The following is a 19881-nucleotide window of genomic DNA, read 5'->3' on the forward strand; positions in this document are numbered from 1 at the left end:
ATAATAATAATAAAATATAATAGTTATTTAAAATGCCTTAAGGGGTGACAGTTTTAAAGCCCTGAAATGAAGGTCAAATACACTTTGATTGCAAGCTGTGAATAATGAAGGAGTCCTAGCATATTAGAGCAGTAAAACTATAATAAAAGTAATTTCCACTCTACTGACAGAGTCTTACAGCTAAAGACATCACGTAGAAAAAACAATAGCAGAAAATAAAGAAACTCCCCACAGAAATTCAATTGAGGAATGAAAAGTGCATTAAGATTCCTAAAACCTTTGCTCAGAACGTCAGATCTATCGATCTAATGACATTGTTGACATGTAAAGCACAAATTGCTAGATTTCTAGAGTTTCTTAAATGAAAGAAAGAGCATACAAAATCAATGACATTGATGTTTTTTTTCCAAATGTGAGATGCAATACGTTCAGTCACCTAGAGTACTGTCTTTCTACACTGATCCCCTAAGGTGACGGTTGTTACAATAAAACACTGAATCAAGTGGCAGTGACGTTTCAGTGACTACCTCCTACATTGTTGTAGATCTTCTTTAAAGACACACAAAAACGCTGGATTTGTCCACATTTGTTCTACTTTACGACAAACATGATTTACTTTTCCCAGTACCTACTATACGTGTTTATATTTGTTTCATTTTGTGTAGTGTTACTTCTCGACGTTACGTTTTTCAATGCAGCAGAGCTCTGTCAATTTTATATTTTGAAATCTAAATTTGATAATGAGTTGAACTTAAAGCTTTATTTAACAAGACCACCCATGGGCCATAGCTAAAATCAGTAAGAACGTTGCTTCTCATTGCAGTCTCCAAACGTATTAAGTTCTAATAACACATTGATGAATTTCCTGAAGCCTGTAGAAATCCATGACAGTCTCCTGGAATCATGATTTAGATGCTTGCGACACTTCACTGTCACTTGCAAATTGTTTGCTGGACAGGAGCTGCTTTAACTGCAGGTCAGTGCAGTGTGTGTTCCAGCACTTTAAAACCATATTTCTGTTCTAGTCCAACAATGTGGTTGGCAGTGGGGGCCTGGACATACTGTACACCTGTTTCTTCAGTATGCAGTGGGTGCAAAGTTAGCAATATCCCAGCTGCCCATTTACAATGCCATTCATGGTAAATAATGAGAAACTGCCTTCTTTGTAGTCACAGCAAGTCGCACGTGTCTGTCACGGGGTTGCTCTTGGCCGTGGTTAATCTTGAACTCCTGTCCAACTTGTCCATAATCACATCCATTGCACCACTCCCACACCTGTCATGACACAGAGTTCACACACCTCTGTAAGCTGGCAATGAATTTCAGTTAATATTGTGCCCTTTGCAATCATGCAGGACACTCATCGATAACCTATGATTGCACAAGGTCACCCCTTTTAAACTGGTATTTGCCTTTGCCTGGATGCACCATGCTTTCATGGTATTAGAATGGACAAATAAGTGCACCAGTGTTGAACAATTTCAATTCTGGCGTAACAACTCAACTTTGATGATGAGAGCTCTTGTTACCTTTCTACTTAAATGCATTAATATATTATGCTAAGATATTGTTGAACCGTTCAAACTGAAATTAAAATATCCTGCCTCCCAGGAACATATATCACAAAGAAATGAAGATTGGTAGAAAGGCATACTAACAAACTCCACTGAATGAAATCATCCTTATCTCACTTAAAAACTTAACATTTAACTGACTACAACTTAGTATGATTTCAAACCCACTTAAATGAACCTAATGTAATGGGCTTGTCATTTTGCTAGGTTTGCATGGGGAAAGAAGAATCAGGATGCAGGATTACAGTGCTCACAAAGGTTAACTGTCCTTAATTCTGACAGAAAGCACTAGGCAGTCTAAACCAGGGAGCTATGGAATAAAGCATTCATGAGCATCACACGAGCAACAGCTGAGTCACAAAAAAGTCCATCCCCCCCTTTTAACGGGGGAAGCTGGTACAGAGGTGAGCATACAGAGGAGGAGAAGGGGGTCACGTGTGACAGTACAGACTGGCCAATAGGGCTATCGTGGGGTGGAAAGCTCAAATATATTGCCCTCATAATGTAATTAAGTCAAACAAAAGTACACAAAATACATATTTATATAGTCACTAGGAAAATATCAAATGGAAATGAGCAGTCTAATTGGTCCCCAGAAGGCTTCTTGAAGATTAACATTAATGGATAAAACTTTTCATTCCTCCTGCCTTTTATACAGTTTTATAACCAGTGAGAAAACTACAATACACATTATCTTAAATACAGTATGTTCTAAGCAGGGATAGTTTTCAATTAAACTACATAAAAGCAAACTGCATCTGAAAATAATAATTTGGCATTGCATCTTGTGGTGTTTTGAAACTGAATCTTTAAGGTATTAAGCCAGAAAAATAAGCAGCAAAGAAAGAAAGCAGTTTATTGCAATGTTTAGAATTAATCACTAATTGAAGTAAAGGAAACTGTATGTTGGTTCCTACAGCAGGACAGCTTAGCTGCATAAGCAAGAAATACCCAACAGGTCTACTTGTGACTAAGGAATATTTACCATCATCATCATTCATCTTCTTTGACTAAATGAAACCGGGCTGTGATGACAAGCAAATGCTCAGAAATGAAGAAGTGAGAAAAGATCCTTACTGTACATCTTCTTCCTCTAAGTATAAGCAGTTAATTGAATGGTGGATAATGACAGAAAGCATTCATGTAGGTGCATCTAGAGAAAGGCAAGACAACTGTAGAGTTAAATAATTTTGTATCCTCTGCTTGGAAAACTTCTAGTCATTAAGTCTTCATACTGTAAATGACACATACAGGAAAATCCACCAATCATAACAACATTCAGCTTTCTAATGTTGCAACTACTGCATTATTATTAATATCCAGCAGCCATACAGTATCATTCTGCAACTCACAACTGACAATCCACTGAAGCTAAGCAGGTGTGAGCCTGGTCAGTACCTGGATGAGAGACCTCCTGGGAAAAAGGTTGCTGCTGGAAGAAGTGTTAGTGGGGCCAGCAGGGGGCGCTCACCCTGGTGTCCATGTGAGTCCTAATGCCCCATTATAGTGACGGGGACACTATACTGTAAACAGACGCCATCCTTCGGATGAGATGTAAAACCGAGGTCCTGACTCTCTGTGGTCATTAAAAATCCCAGGGCGCTTCTCGAAAAGAGTAGGGGTGTAACCCCGGTGTCCTGGCCAAATTTCCCATTGGCCCTTTCCAATCATGGCCTCCTAATAATCCCCATCTATGAATTGGCTTCATTACTCTGTTCTCCTGCTCTGCACCACATAGCTGATGTGTGGTGAGTGTTCTGGCGCACTATGGTTGCCATCGCATCATCCAGGTGGGGCTGCACATTGGTGGTGGTGGAGGGGAGTCCCCATTACCTGTAAAGCGCTTTGAGTGGATTGTTCAGAAAAGCACTATATAAGTGTAAGCAATTATTATTATTATTAATAATAATAGCATCACACCTGCTAACTTGTGCTCTTATATCAATACCTTTAAAGACAACAACAGACATTTGTTTGTATAAAAACTCTCCATGTCTTCACTGGTAAGCATTTTTCCAAGCTTCTTAGAGCAATATAATGAGACAACATCCTGTAGAATTAATTTACTGTGTTTCTAATGCAGCAGTATTTCAGTATTTTCTTACTTTTCTTACTTTGAGAAGTAGTTGAAAGCTACTGTACATCTCAAGTGTTTTCTAGAAGACAAGTTACTTCACACAAACAACAAACTGTGAAAATTACATACAGTATCGTAATAATCTAATGTTGGAGTAGAAAACAATCATTCAGAATTAGAATTTTAGAGTCATATGTGTACAAAGTTTCTTCCATAAGCAATCTTCCATCTGTGGTTGCACAACTTGCCAGTGGTTAGAAATTGTAAAAGAAAAAGAGAATCAGAATATACTGTACAGATGATTTAATCATTTTTTTCAGGGGAACCATTAACTCAAACTAATCAATTGGGGAGATGAAGAATTGTGAATTCACATGTGAATGTTCACGTACAACATAATTAGATTTTATGAACTAATTAAAAAGCCCACAGTGTTAGTTTTATTCCCTCATTAAATTTAAGTAAGATTTCCAATGCCATTTTTTTGTTTATTTAGCATGGTCTCAATTCTTATTTATATATATTGAGAGAGAGGCATTTGTTGTTTATTTTAATTAATCTAGTGATGGCCAATAGAAACATGGGAGTGTTTCTTATATAAGAGATTTACAAGTATTTGCTGCCCCCTGGTAGTAATCTGCTGTCACTACAATACACATTAGCCTTTGTGCTGGTTCCTGGTGCCAATTATATTCTGGCAAGAACATTTGAGTAGTGTCTCCATTTAATCAATTCATATGTCGACACAAATGCTTCTCTGCAAATCAATATTTTTCAGCAAAATACCAGATACAGAAAAGGGATAAAGGCCTTGAAGGTTTTGTATTAATCATTTCTATACAACAACTGTCACTGTAAATAAACGTACACTAGTTGTACATCCCTTGAAAACACAATCATTAATGGTTGATGATCCAATCGGGAAATACTGCACTATACTATACATTAAAAATGTGGTACACAAGCATTTTTTGGATATATTGTAGAAATGCTTCAAGGGCAGTGCAGTAAATAGTCCCTTCTGATGCGTAAGTGTGGGACAACCAGTTTGGTGAAAGGAATATTATAGTACCTTACATTTGTGCAGCATGTTTCATTCTAAAGGATCCTTAAATGTTTTTTTCAGGTCAAACTGACTCACAGCACACTCTGAATGGACAAATAACAGATTTTTGTCCCCTGCAGCTCACTATATAGTATGTGTACATGTCAAAATTTAAGCACGTCATTTACACCATCAGTGAAGACATCAATCAATAAGTCAGTTCCAGAAGTGGCCATACTGTGCAAGCTCAGGTCATGTTTCACAGATGAGGTGGTATTCTTTGGAGCACCTGCAGGTCCTTTCTTTCCTCACATATTAATCTTTCCATTACTTTGGTAAAGGTTTATTTTGGATCTCATCCGTCCATAAAACCTACAGTAGTTACAAAGTTGCTTGTGGTTGATCTTTGAATTTCTGAATGAATTCTGAAGTGTGGTGTCATGGCCAGGCCTTGCATGGCTGTCTCTGCGACTGGCTCAGTCACGTTTATTGATTACGTAACAAATGATGGCTACAGCGGACTGAATTCTCAAGATTACAGAAACATTTCCTAATGCAGAAATAACTGCTAGTGTCTGCTAATGTAGAAGAAAATGCCTCCTTAATTATCACAAGGCACTTCACTATGCAGCATGACAATCATCAAGGACAAAGCTTTAACTTTGATGTCTTAATACCTTTGGAAGGAGTTTTATTTTAAAATGGTAACAGCCAAGTTGATTGCTGAAAACCAACACTGCTCTTTTCTAAATCATTTCAATGGTTTCACAAATCTTAATTTTCAGCAGCTTTGAACAAATTTGTACCAATGTTAAGTTAGGTAAGAAAGCCTAGGAGTATTGCTCATTAGAGTCTTCAAAACACCCTAGGGTAAAGCCTCCATGGAAAACACATTTGGGTTAGCGATTTGTTTAGATAACAAGCCATACAATGTCAAATGAGACAGGACACTGCTAAGATCATGTTGTCTTGCTGGTAATTGGAAAGAATAAAAGGGTAATCCTTGCCATTACATAATATTGTTTATTAAATCTGAAGTCAGAGACTTCTAATTGGCTTGTAAGGGATAGTTGAGTTTGAGTTTCAGAATTTAGATATAAACCACTTTCATATGACAGTATGTCTGCATGTACAGAATGTTCAGCCTTCAGCCTTTTATTTTTTCTAAAAACAATCAATGTTTCTTTAGAGGTTATTGACATTTTTTAAAATCCCTTCCAGATGACATTGTTTTTCTCAATTAACTGTGGCTTTGAAAGTACCAAGGTAAGACATTCAATCATAACAAATGCACTCTTGAAAAAACGGTACATTTGCTGTCTGTCACCCTTGTTCTATTTTATGAATAATGTTAACCTTTTGTAGGCTTCAGAACCTATGTTAACGGACAACATACCTGTACATGTACTGTAATACTCTTAACAGATTTTTCAATGTAGCACATATGCCTCATTTTCCCGGTGATATGACTACAGTAAAATGCACTACATATTTCCTTCACTTTTACTATTTCCAGCAACTGCAAATAAGCCATGTTAGGGGAAAAATCTAATATATATATATTTACAATTATTTCAAAGTACAAGTTAGACTACCTAAATTCATTAGTCATCACACCAGATCACTACAGTGAAAATCACTACTAGATGTTTTTATGACCACGCACAAGACAAACCTGGAAGAAACTTTAATTCATTTGTCATGTGAAGGAACAGATGTTTTTTTTTTCTTTTTAACAGATGCTCTGAAACACTTTAAGACAGTTTCTCAAGCCTTTTATGCTCCTGCTTCCCACTAGGGTCTTAATTCAACTAAAAATAAATGACAGCTATGTTCAGAGACGTGCCCCTAAAACCACTGCACTAACCTATTAAAGTGCTGACCTAGTAAAGACCCGATTGTCATAGGAAAGTGTTCTAGTTTTATGTATAGCACTACAATATTAAAATAAACCAGTAGGTTAATAAACTACAATTTTTGATAAACCAGTAGGTATAGCTCTTCCATCTGCCCGGTAATTCTGACATCAATACCCCAGTAAGATGACTGTGGACACTGTGCTGTAAGAGATTCCATCCTTTGGATGAGATATTAAACTAAACTTCTGACTACTTAGGCTTTGAAGATTCATGGCACTTTTTGAAATAGTGATTGTTAACCCTGGTATCCTGGCTAGATCCTACTATAGTTTTATATAATTTGGTTTACAGAAAAGTCCCCCCACAGTACAATTGGTGAAATGATTAATTACTTCTCTACATGAAGTGGTATGCTACCCCTATGGGCACCTCACAAATTGATAAGTTATTTCCTTTCTATATACAGCATACAGTATTTGTGAAGCACTTGGTGATGCTTTTTGATTAAAAGTGCTATATGAATGCAAGGAATTATTATTTTCTTATGGCTCTGATAGAATAAGTAATCTTACAAATTGTTATCACTCGTTGTACAGTAAATACTTCTGAAACAACTTGATTCTTTGAGCAAAGAGTTTTTTTTTCTTCAAAATGAGCTTCTGGCAGCAAAAACTGAGTTTTCTTCACAATGGATCTTCATTTTGAGAAAATAGTATCTGACTCATCACATTATGCAGATTATGTATGGTATTCTGAGCAAAACTGGAAAGTGACAGACTGTTCTTTTTTAAAACCAGACAAGAACAATAGATTCATGATGTGTCGCATACACAGTAGCACCAACAAAAAAACTTATGACGTTTTGATGTGTTAATGTAAGTAGTAAACTGATGAACTGAACTTTAAAGCCAGCTGTCATTTCACATTTTTAATATAGAACTACCGTAACCAAAACACAGAAGTAGAAGTGCTAGGAACAGGTAACTACGCTTTTCTATGAGTTCTCTAATCCACCCAAGCAACAGAGTACACACTGGACAGGATGCCAGTCCATCTCTGACCAGATTTCTAAAGTATTTAAATTTAGTACATGACCCTGATGGATTCTTCACCCTCCTATACATAAAATATAATTTCCCTGAGTATTTTAAACTTACACTGCATTACATTACTGGGAGGTAAGCAGATTTAGAAAAAGTCCTGTTGACCTAGGAGGATCTGTAAGTTATCCCATTTTAACACACTAATTAAATGAAATGTGCTAATACACTAGACAAAAACGAGTCTTAATGTGATTATGTACACTACACAAACTCAGAAATGCAGCACAGAATGTCCTCTACTATAGACCTTTGTTGACTGTGGAGTAAAAACGGTATCCAATGACTCACTGGTAGGTCAGATTGGACTTGCTCCCGAAAAAATTAGCTGATGTCCCAAACTGAAGCAGCATTTCATACAGGAAAACTGAAGAGAACAGAGTAAATTTAATAACTTTAGTGAGCAGGTGCATGTCTTGGTTATATCTCAGCATTCTGGTATAATTGATCACTATTCATCAAATGCAATGGGAAAATGTTAACATTTTAGTAGTTTACAGCACAGTGTATCAGCAGAAAAAATATTATGACCATTTGAGATGACAGCTTTGTACTTGTGCCTAGACTTTTAATAATTTAACCCAGAATTGTCCAACCCTATTTCGGGAGTGCAAGTATGTCTGCAGGTTTTCTAGGTCTCTTTATACTGTAGCAGCAGTGCATGAAGAGCGAGGAGGAGACACTGTAAACTGTCCCAATTAAGACAATACCAGAATCATCTGATTTAGATCATTAGGAATTAAGATGGAAGGAAAACTGCAGACACTGGTCTGCCAGGACTGAAGCTAGACCATCCTGTTTTACCTCAATACAAAATAAACTGATAAATGTTTCACAATGTTTTGGTCTTCTTATTCTTCTGTTACAATACATATTTTTCTGTTATCATTGTCCAGATGTATCCAACATACCGGGTTATCGAGAAAAATAGCAGAACTGAATTGATTTTTTGTTCTTCAAAGTTTTAATGAGACACAGCTCCAAATCAATTCCTTTTACGTTCACAGGATTTCTAAAGAACTCAGCTCATCACAAGAAGTGACCTCCTACCTAACATTATAATAACAAGGCTGAAAGGGAAATTTACTCCAGAATTGATAAGAATATATGTTCAAGGTGAAGCAAGAGGTTTGAGTTTCTGATTTGTGAAACATGTAGGATGATAAACAGAGTTGGTATTACAGTACTTGTTCAAGCTCTAATAATGCTGGCTGTCCCCCCATACTTTTGTTTCTCTCAATGGGTATATGGGAGGGGTGGTCCCCCTTGAACATTTCTCGCTCTCGGTTTTGCCTTGCATATTTTTATGCAAAGCGAAAGTGGGATTTTTAAGTGGGGTCTTGGGACTACCTCCATTGCTCCAAAACCATGCTCTCATCAATATCATATCTTCAGCAATCTCAACACCCGTGGAAGCAAAATAACCCTTTTTTTTCAGGTGATAGTCAAATAACCCAAATTTACATAAGACTGAATGGGTAATCCTTCCTACTGCAAGTTGCATCACACTTCACACTGGCACTCCATCCTTGCAGGACACGTACTCTAGTACTGAATGCCTTTCTAAAGAATGTCAATATTTTATGATGCAATCCGTGGTGAGCACAGAGGACTTCATGAAAATCTTTTAATTTTCCCAGTTCACCTACTGTACACTACTGGCCAAGGTCCTCTACATTCCCTTCTGCATGGAGAGATTCTGACGTTTAAAGAAAAGCAACCCCCTAATACAGAGTGAAGATGAATTTCATGCCATGCTACACTGTACCTCGCTGTGACAGTTTCTGAAGGAGGCTCCGAAGGCGTTGCAGAGCAGCTGGTGAAACTTCGTATCTGTAGACGTCTATCACCGGAACTCGCTGACACCTCCCAAACACTCCGTCTGCAAAGAGAAACCCACACACTCTCAGTTCCGAGACAGACCACAGCAACAAAGGAACATTTGTACGTTTTTCTTCTCTTACTTGAGATATTTTGCGCTGTACGGTGCGAACAAGTTGGATTGCAGCTGCATCTGTCAACCTCTTTAGATAGTTACATTAGCAAAAAAAACCTTCAAATGCCATTTACATTTTGTTTCACAAAGTATTTCCTGAATGTAGTAAATCTTATAGCAACTATTTCCGTAGTTACAGCACTACAATAGTTCATGGTTTCTCATTACACAATCAGATTAATTTTACAGAAAACTGTTCAAAAGGAAGTTTTCAGTCAGTTGTATTGTTTCAAGGACATCCCATTCAGTTAATCACTTAAATTAAGTCATTTTTTAATTCAGATCGCAGATGCATTTATCCTGAGGTAACTCATATTTACAGAACTGTAACTTCTTGGCATGATCAATCCCAACAATCTCAAGTGGGATGCTAAATCTGATTATAGAGAGAGCTCAAAGATTTTTTTCTCAGGCAAATGAAAAAATTGTGCACGACATGCCATAATTTTACGCTCAATGGGAACGTCGCTGTCATTCCCATCTGTGTGTGTTTGCCTGTTAATGTCAACTTCTGACTTTTTTGTTACAAATAAGTGAGCAAATTATTCAGTAGCTCATTGGAGAGAAACTCTGCAAAGGCATATATGCTAAAGCTGCAGGAAAAAATTTTTTTCCTTAGCTACTACAGGGTGTTGTTAAACCCAAGGATGACTGCAGGAATAAATGGCTAAGCATATCAGTTTACAGGCACAAATTAACACTAACTGAAGGCCCATCTGGAACAAAAACCAGAAGACGCAGGGTGCCTCAGGTCCAGTACTGAGAACAGCTGGTTTCATTTCTCTTTTTTATTCAAATTAGCAAGCAGCTATCTAGAAATGCTGCATAAAACGATTCCTTGCTATGAACACTCAATAACTGAGCGTTCAACTTAACAATCTCTGGAATTGGCTCCAAAAGGACATGAAAATTTCATCTTTCTAAGACCATATATTGGGTCAAAAAAAGATTTATTTCTCCAAAAAGGCTATCATTTTCTTTCTCCTGTAGGTAGTGTTTTAAAAATGAAAAACAGTGCATAAAGCAATAGGAAGCATGCTAAAATACGTATGCTTCTAATGGGTTCGAAAACACCACTATCACCACCCAGACACCAACCTTATAGCAGTGGCCTCTTGTAAGCCTTTAAATTTTGTTTAGAACTAATGGCTGCTGTTTTTTGACAGAATTATATTGCATTAAGATAAGCATTCAGCCATCAATAAAGAGACTTTATCTAGGTCTTGCTAATCTCCCCTATCAGCAAGCCCCAGCTCCAGTCAATACATATTGCTAGGCAACAAAAGCAGGACCTGTTATCAGCTTCATATTTCAATGGCTATCTGGACAAGAAAGGAAAGCTGGAACACTCAGGGTCACAATACACAGAGAATAGAAGTGGCATCTCTCACAGAATATAAATTACTGCAAATCTTTTAACAGCAGATTTATTCTAGTCAGCATTCTGAAAGAAAGGCAAAAATGTTAGCCTGTTATTTTACTTTAATGAGTGTGGAAGGAAAATCATTTAAAAAAATTGTTCTAAATAAAATCATTCTAGTTTTCATTTTTGAATGTTTTGCTGTGGATGTGAAGGACTATCCATTGTAATGGATAGAATTACAACAGATAAACTGTTCTAATATAACAGTATGCTACAGGAAGAGTATGGTACAGCATGAAGTGTAGAAAAAAGATTTCAACAATAGTTACTATTACAGAGAATGAAATTCACAAGCCACAGGAACAGCTGGGGGACATTTGTGATAGTGTGGTGCATAGGATTGTATGGTACCGTATAATATAAGAATTATATCTTAAGATGCCTCCTATCCTCTGAATTCTTAGTTTGTGATGCTTTCACCAAAGTTTCAGAGTCCCTGAGCTGTTAAAAATGTGTATAAAAGATCCCGTATCCCATACTCCACACAAACATTGAATGCAAGTTGTGAATGGTTTTTGCAAAGGAACAGGTAAAGGTTTATCCTAGGCTGAAAGGAAAAGAGACACAACATTTCAGTCGGGGGGACCTTCTTCGGGTGTCAGAAAGTTTAAGAGTTATATTTAATTATTTTAATTAATTATACTATTTGTAATGGGGGAAACCTAAGACAAATCTTCCCTTTGATTGGACAATAAAGTTGACCTAATCTAATATTATTAAGAAGAAGACTCACTGTCCTGCATGAGGAAAGGCGGATTTCTAATGAGCACCGCATGCAAATTGCATGGAAGTCTTTTCTTTTTGTTGATGGTTAGATTTGTCACAGCACCACATTGAAGGAGGTGGTAATTGTCAGCCTATCACACTCAGAAGCACCTGTTCTCATTGTGTCTTCATATGAGACAAATTGATGTTTGCCGTCTCTATCAGCTCCCTTCTCTGCCACAGATTTCTTCAACAAAAGGTTTATTTTGAGCGTATCCAAGGTGCCCATGAGCGGCACGCACATTTTTAGAATAATGTATAAAAAGCACTCAGGAAAAAAACAAAACAGAATTGCTTATACAAGGTCTTAAATAAAAGGCTTTGATTTTTATGATATACACAGAACAGCTTTTAATGAGTGGTGGATTGGTACCACTGAAACTGTCATTCTTTCCTCCGCCAGTCATATCAACCATCACTGGGCTGTTTTTAGGATTGAGTGATTTGAAATTATTATTACTTGGATTGCAGCTGGCCTTGGCTTCTGCCCAAATCTAAATCCATGTAGCCGTGAACGATTGTATTGGAAGGCATCTTATGTACAAGAATAACATACAGAAAACAGAACATGCAAAAAGTTAAATACGCAGAAGAATGTACACCACCGAAGATCTGTACTGTAGGTTGCAACAATGAGATAATTCCCAATTTAGATTTCAATTTCCAAATGGTTCACATACTGTATTAATCTTCTTGTAAATTATCTTCTGGACTCAAAGTATTAAAGTACTTATTATGAATAGTTATTTTAAAAGATAGTTCTTGCCAAAGAAAAAAGATATCCCATTCAGGGTTCACAGCAACATACAGTACAGTATTTCTCTCTACATCTCAGAGAACCGGAAATGCAAAAAACCAATAACACCGGGACTACCAAGTAGCCAAACCAGTTAAAGGGGCACAATCAGAGAGTGATTTGCTCCCCAGCCCAGATGTCACTCCTTCCAGCCATTTTTACATCAGTAGCCAGATACTGCATAACCAGATCTTGTTAAGTGGTAATGCGCATTTGAGTCCTATCAGGATAGGGATCTAGCAGGGATTAGTCAAATAGGAATCTCTTGTTTTTTTATGTTTGAAAGCAACCAACACAGCCTCTTAGAAACATATTAGCATTAAGTGTGCATACATACAAGGGTCAAACCACCTGGACCAATAGCAGTGAACACCTCAGGGGACAGGTTGTTTTCTTTAACCAGCTCTGAAACCAATAAAATACTACAAACAGCACATACTGTTCAATAAAGTGGGAGTGGTCACTCTTTGCTAAACTATGGATTTAAAAAAAGATCAGATGCTTTGTAAAACATTAAATGTACTAAAGGCACTGTAATAATTAGCTTGGAGTTAAAATGTAGTTACTGCAGTGATAATGCTGGTGTGTTATACACTATGCAAAGCAATTCATATATCAAAATACATGGTTGTGTGTTGGATGGATTAAAACACTGAACATAAGAAGTCTTACAGAATAGATCCGTGAAATATTGTTAGTGTTTCACACTTAATCTTTCTTTTGTAAAGATTAAATCAAAGCTGAGACCTGGGTCTGACAGTTTGTGGGAATGGTATTTTTATCAAGTCATTTTAGCAACAATAAGGAAACTACAATTACCTACAGTATATAGATTTAGAAACTATAAAAAGAAAATCTATCAAAAGCAATTCTACTGTTTTTTCCGTTGTTTTCCTCTTTCCAGATTTTTCCCTTAAAACAAGTGCTTGATTCATACAGTATAATCAGGTGTTCTGATTTGGAGCGCAAACAGCATGAAACAAACATTCTGTAGATGGGTAAAGAAGGCTGCTGTATTATTCCATCTGAATGATGCAATCAAACTAAATACCACCCCCGTCTATTCTTAGATATTACAATTTTTAACAATCACTTTACAAATGACAGCAGGCCCCATTTGTGAAATGACCGAGGGCATCTCGCAACACTGCTATTTCTCATAATTGCAGGCTGCCTCTTCAAATGTGAAAAGCATTATTATGAGTTACCAGCTTGTGGCACTAATTTTCATAAATGACCGTGGAGATATTGCATACATAAAATACCACTCATTGTAATGTAGTTAATTCAGGAGAACGGTATCAAAATATGGTCTATTTAGGAAAGAAGGCAATGCTTTCAACATATGCATGTCGTTATAGCTAAAAATAAATGGGTAGTCAACTACATGTTCTCTTGAAGAAATCACTTTGAACTAGACTCCTAAAACAATGATCTAATCTTATGAAAGCCAAACATCACCGCTTGAACTCCAGCTGGCAAAAAATGAGAAAGAAATGTTAAATATTGATTGAAAAGGGATTTTACCTGTCTATATTACTTTTTATGTATGACCTTTGAGAGTTATAAGAGCTAACAGTCTTTTTCTGAAAACATTTCTGATGCTTAGCTAGTGCACAGCACTCAACTCTCCTATCTTCTAACACATATTACAACTTATACGAAAGTAAATGGGAAGTATTTGACGGAGCACTTGCTTCGATCATATACAGAGGTGTGTGAAATTCCGATAACTCAGTTTGCAACTTTTTTTTAAAAGTTGAAAGAACAGAGAAATGAAGATGAAACAGTAGAAGACTCCACTCTTATTATAATCCAATGTGTAAAAACACAGTGATAAATTATTACTATGTTATGTGGATGTTTTTGGGCTCGATCACGGTTTGAGAGAGGAACTGGAAAACGACAAAGGAACACCCTTACTTAACTCTTTATTAACTTTATAAGAGAAATAAAAACTGGCTCATTAGCAAAAATAATAGATAAGATCCTTATACCCCATTTATGATCTAACTACTAACTATATTCAATTCTTCTCATTGTTACCAGAGGCTGTTTGAGCTTGAGCATAGCCTCCCTCAAGCTTGTTCTGTTTAAGATGCAGGAGCTATCACAAATTCCACTGGTACTGCTTCAACAATAGCCAGCTTATACACTATATAAGAACTGCAGCTAGCTTCCAGATGAGCCTAGGACCTCCTTTCAGTTTGGTTCAACCTACAATATACTGTACTCCAAATACGGTTCAATATACATCAATTTTTTTTCTCCATTTATATCTACAGTATATGGCTTACTGTACATTATGATTATCGAGTCACTTCCTTAACATTTTACTACAACTTAGGTAACTATTAACACCATTTTGAACAACATACCAGTATTGAACATGGATGGTGGTGTTGCATGGAATCAAGGACACATATCTGTTTCTTGAAAAAAATCTGCAAAGAAAACTCCAATTGATTCCCAATTGAAATCACATAAACCCTGAGTGCACCCTAACTGTACCGTTTTCAGTGCCAAAAAAACTGCAAAATACTGCTGAAATCTCTGCTGTTTTTACAATAATTAAGAAGTTATGCAATAACGTGTGTGTAACAGGTTATCTCCTGCACAAATGTCTGCTACTCAGACACACCAATCCATATAAACTGTAGGCGAAAAGCAATCAAAGCAATTTGACTGTAGGAGTCGATTTTCTGTATAAATTTTCTTATCAAACCAAAATGTTACATTTATCCCTTATCAGAACAGTAAGTACAAAACAGAAAGGGAGCAGATAAAAAATAACAGATGTGCTGATGCAGAGCCCAGTCCGGAATTCACACCAAGTTTCAACAGATCGATTAAGATTAAGATGTTCTATCCATCTGACAAACGTTATTGTGATCATGGAAAGGATGGAGATTAATAGGAACTGTCAACAAAAGTTAAAAAGATATTTAAAATGCCAGAAGGGACCAGAATAATCCCAGTTTGCTTTCCAGTGCCAGAATAGCAAACAAACATGGAAGAACATCAGATGAGTATCAGCGATGATAATGGATTAATGACTTAATATGGAAAAGAGATATTACTCCTTAATTGACTGCAAAAAATAAAAAATAATTAAATCACAGATCATAAATCATAACACTATATTCCTGGGTTAACAGTGTGAAATAAAACAGTTCAATTCTGATTACCAGAGGCCTAAAAACTGGACAGTACACTAATTTCTCCCCTCCCCATCCTTGGTTACAATATTACAGTACTGTATCAGATCCCCTCTCATTGGTAGCACAGCAGGAAAGTCTTCACATAAATCATCCCTATTGCAGAGGAGCCTAGATGGCAAATGGACCACCCTTATGTAATGATGCCCCCCCATCCCATTTTCTGTACAGCACTCACCCCTGGCTATATACTTTTCAATCCTGGAGTCAACTTCTAAGGTGCTAGACTGTCATCACTCTCAACATTTTCTCCTTAATAAAGTATTTAATAAAGTTACCATTTCCACATTCATTTGTAGAGGTTGTTTTAACATTAGGCACAGAAGTGGGTAATTTGTCTTAAAACCCTATGCAGACATACTGTACTGTATAGAGAGTACCTTTGCTTCATTGGAATAGTTGTGCCAAAAATGTAATTCACCACAATGTCTGTCATCTGTCACTTTGGTTGAAATAGGACCTCCTCTTTCCACCCTCCACCCATCTGGATCCTACAGTATATAGATCATTAATCCTGGCAGGAGCAGGATAATCATAAAAAATATTGCACCATTCTTTCCTTGCATTGCCCATCATTATGCTCAGTGGAAAACATGCCTGGGAGAAGGATGTAGATCATGTTTTCTCAGATGAGGAATGGAAGTCTATCTTGCAGAGGTTGTATTGCTTGTCTGTCTGTGCTAAGCATGGCATAATACAATTCAAAATTGTACACCATCTACATCTATCAAACTTCTGATAGCTAAAACATACTTTGATGAAACCCACCTATGAATGGTATAATCGAGAATGTGCTTCTCTGTTTCATATGTATTGGGCCTGTGACAAGTTGCTCTTATTTTGCTAATCTATTTTTTAAAAACACTTTCAGCATTTTGGAATAAACCCATTGCGTTTCTTCTAATACTGTATATCTTTGCCATCGTATCCGTCTCAAGAACACCAGTCTAACAAAATTGTAGACAGATACCCAAGCCAAGATATACTATTTGTTTTGGTTCTTGAAACGTTCTAGAATCAAGACAGATTTTCAAAAACCAAGAGTCAACAGAACTGCAGAAAAATCACCTTTAACTATCAAGAAGCTTCTTTTTTAAGGCTCTAACAAATGAGAACCAAAAAAAGTGTTGAAACAGCAAGTCTGCTAATTAAGGACTATACAAAATGTATCTATGGTAGGCAAGAAGGAACAAGTTTAAAGCCAATTTTACATGATTCTTCCTCTTATTACCAGACATTTGTTCCAGTGAGGAAGAAAATGATAGATGACTTTCTGAATCTGGATCAATCCAACTCAAAGTCTGTATGAAAATAAAGCAACACATAAAATATATTGTGTGTTAAGAATACCATATATAGCAAAGTCAAAGATACTGTAAGTGCACTTAAAAATGTTAATTATCTGAATAAAGCTTTAGTTCCCTCACAATTAAAACAGTATCGAAGATTAATGTGCCCTTTTTACGTTGGAATGTTACAACCTTTAAAAAATCAAGTTACTGAAAACTTTGGTTGTCTTTTCCTTTGTTAACTGGTCTCTGGGCTGCATCATGTTTCTGCTTCAGATCAGTTTTAGCACCCCCTCTCTATCCATGTGACACTAAATGTAGACTTTGCATGACAACGGATGGAAAATAACACTAATAGACTAAGCTTATCATCCATGCAAAATGACAAACATAATAGAACACAAAACAAAAAAAGGCTATCAATCATGATTTGCAAGCAGTTGCATTAATGCAGCAGCTGCACCTGAAGTATTGTTTGAACCAAAGCATCAGGCTGTAGCAGAGATGTAAGAGCAATCGATCATGGTAGGTGTCATCAGTGATCAATCACTTGTCAAAGTGTAAGCCCGTGTGGCAGAACTTCAGATGCATGGATTGGAAGATCAGAGTAAACTGGCCTCTGCAACATGATATGGCCATTTGCTAGCAAAGACAAGAGGAGAAGCACAGATTGATCCAAATCAATTGTTTTACCTTATTGACATCAGTGATTTTCTTCATTGGTAAACCTTGTAGCAAGACCTTTTTAAAAGGAAGAACAAGTGAAAACAGTTGAACCTTGAAAAGTTTTGCATGCTGATGACACAGGCACAGAAAGCCAATGTACTTGTATACTCTTGTGTTTTCTTCAGATTACTTCAAGCGACACTACCCCAAGTAACGTTTAGTCATAGAAAGTTTTACTTGGTTGGTACCAATGGTCACAATTGAGTTTTGATCGATTTCAGTTACAGCATGAAAGCAGGAAGAATAATGAAAAAATGGAGATGACAGAACTCAATTATCTGTCTCAAAAGACAGAAGATTACACACCTACACCTCAGGACTTTTCTTTCAGTAACAATGAAGAAGAAGATCTGGATTCAACAATAAATCACATCATCGTTGGTGTTCCCCGAATAATGGAGATGTATTTTTATCGTACAAATAAATTTGAAACTTTCATTTCAATCTGACTATATATTGTATTTTTAACTAACCCATTTTGCACAAAAGCCAATGGGGAATGAACTGTCCTCCTCAGTCATCTGAGGAAAAAGACAACTGGCCAGCTGACATTTAAAACCAGGACGCTGAGGCTTCTAGGTTGGTCATTGACCTCTACAAGATGGAAAGGTAGAAGATCCCCTGGCATGCACTGCACCAGAGAAGGCAGCACAGAAGCAGCTGGCCGATGTGAAAGGTTTTTTTTTTAAAAGAAGGACTGAGTTTTTGGAAGAAAGACAAAACTTGAAGAGTTTTGGAAGAAACTTTCGAAGCTGGTAAGCACCTTAGCTACAAATCTGTGATTTAAAGAAGGACTAAAGAAGTGAGCCAGAGCACAGACAGAGCTACAGATTGTCTTTGCATTTTCTTCTGTTATTGGTCTCCCTGCCTTACTAAAAATAAAAAGAGTAATTTTTACCACATGGCTGCATTTGCACCTGTTGTTACTGGGAGCCATTTTAAAAAAAATCCCTCTACTGCACCCCAACCCCCTAGGTAAGCCAAGATATAGTCAAGTTCATTTACTTGTACATCACTATACTCTTTACATTATTTAAAAAACATATTATAATCATAATAAACATGTCCTGATAACCAACAAGCTGTGCATTGATGGATGGAGGAGACTATGTGAAATGACACAGCAAATAACATTAGCAGAGGATTAAAACCCCAAAAGCAATGTGCTCCAGTATTACAGAGCTATACTGGGAGGTTTTGTATTTCATGGCTTGACCAACTTAGTCTCACAGGAAACATGCATACGTTTTAAAGGCACAATACAGCTTTCTTCATGCTAACAGGAGGCATCCATTTATAAGGAGATCCAGCCAAGCTGTTCCAGCAGGTGACAGTGATATGACCTGGAGCTAATCCAAGCAGTAAAAATGTGCAGAAGAGTGATAACTCCTTCGTCTTGCAGAAACAGAATGGCACTATAACAGAATATATCAGTAAACGAAGCATAAAAATAAGTGAACTGCATTAATGAAGCTATCCCGGTAATAGTTTTAGAAAAGATACTTATAACAACGTATTAGATAATTTTAGACGACATCAAGAAGATTCTTTACAATTGAATTTTGGAGAGTTTTCATTCTTCAACCACAAGCCATAAAAATAGACTTTTTGATTCTGCTCTGCTAGTAATTAATAATAATAATAATAATAATAATAATAATAATAATAATAATAATAATAATAATAATAATTGCTTACACGTATATAGCCCTTTTCTGGACAATCCACTCAAAGCGCTTTACAGGTAATGGGGACTCCCCTCCACCAACACCAATGTGTAGCATCCACCTGGATGATGCGACGGCAGCCATAGTGCGGCAGAACGCTCACCACACACCAGCTAAAGTTTTTAGGTATATTGGACTGTAATGTTTACGCACAACTGGTCTGCTTATTTATCTCTTATTTCATGGCTTAAAAGATCTCCTGTAATAAGCAAGAGATTTTATTGACTTTATTGACCATATAGAGGAATCCTACTCCGTTGGGCAAGGTCCTTAAACTCAGTTGCTC

At 36.7% G+C, this 19881-nt stretch overlaps 1 protein-coding gene across 2 annotated transcripts in view; it reads right to left on the bottom strand.

The window, feature by feature from the left end:
* ptprn2 (protein tyrosine phosphatase receptor type N2) overlaps positions 1–19881 on the bottom strand; it is a 317622-nt gene that overhangs the window by 236345 nt on the left and 61396 nt on the right. For both annotated transcript variants that reach the window (XM_015354876.2, XM_015354875.2), the window contains exon 3: positions 9424–9537. In XM_015354876.2, the coding sequence (XP_015210362.2) occupies positions 9424–9537 (114 nt within the window). The remainder of the gene's footprint in view (positions 1–9423; positions 9538–19881) is intronic.

Source organism: Lepisosteus oculatus, chromosome 6, assembly GCF_040954835.1.
Source record: "Lepisosteus oculatus isolate fLepOcu1 chromosome 6, fLepOcu1.hap2, whole genome shotgun sequence".
Lineage (NCBI taxonomy): Eukaryota > Metazoa > Chordata > Actinopteri > Semionotiformes > Lepisosteidae > Lepisosteus > Lepisosteus oculatus.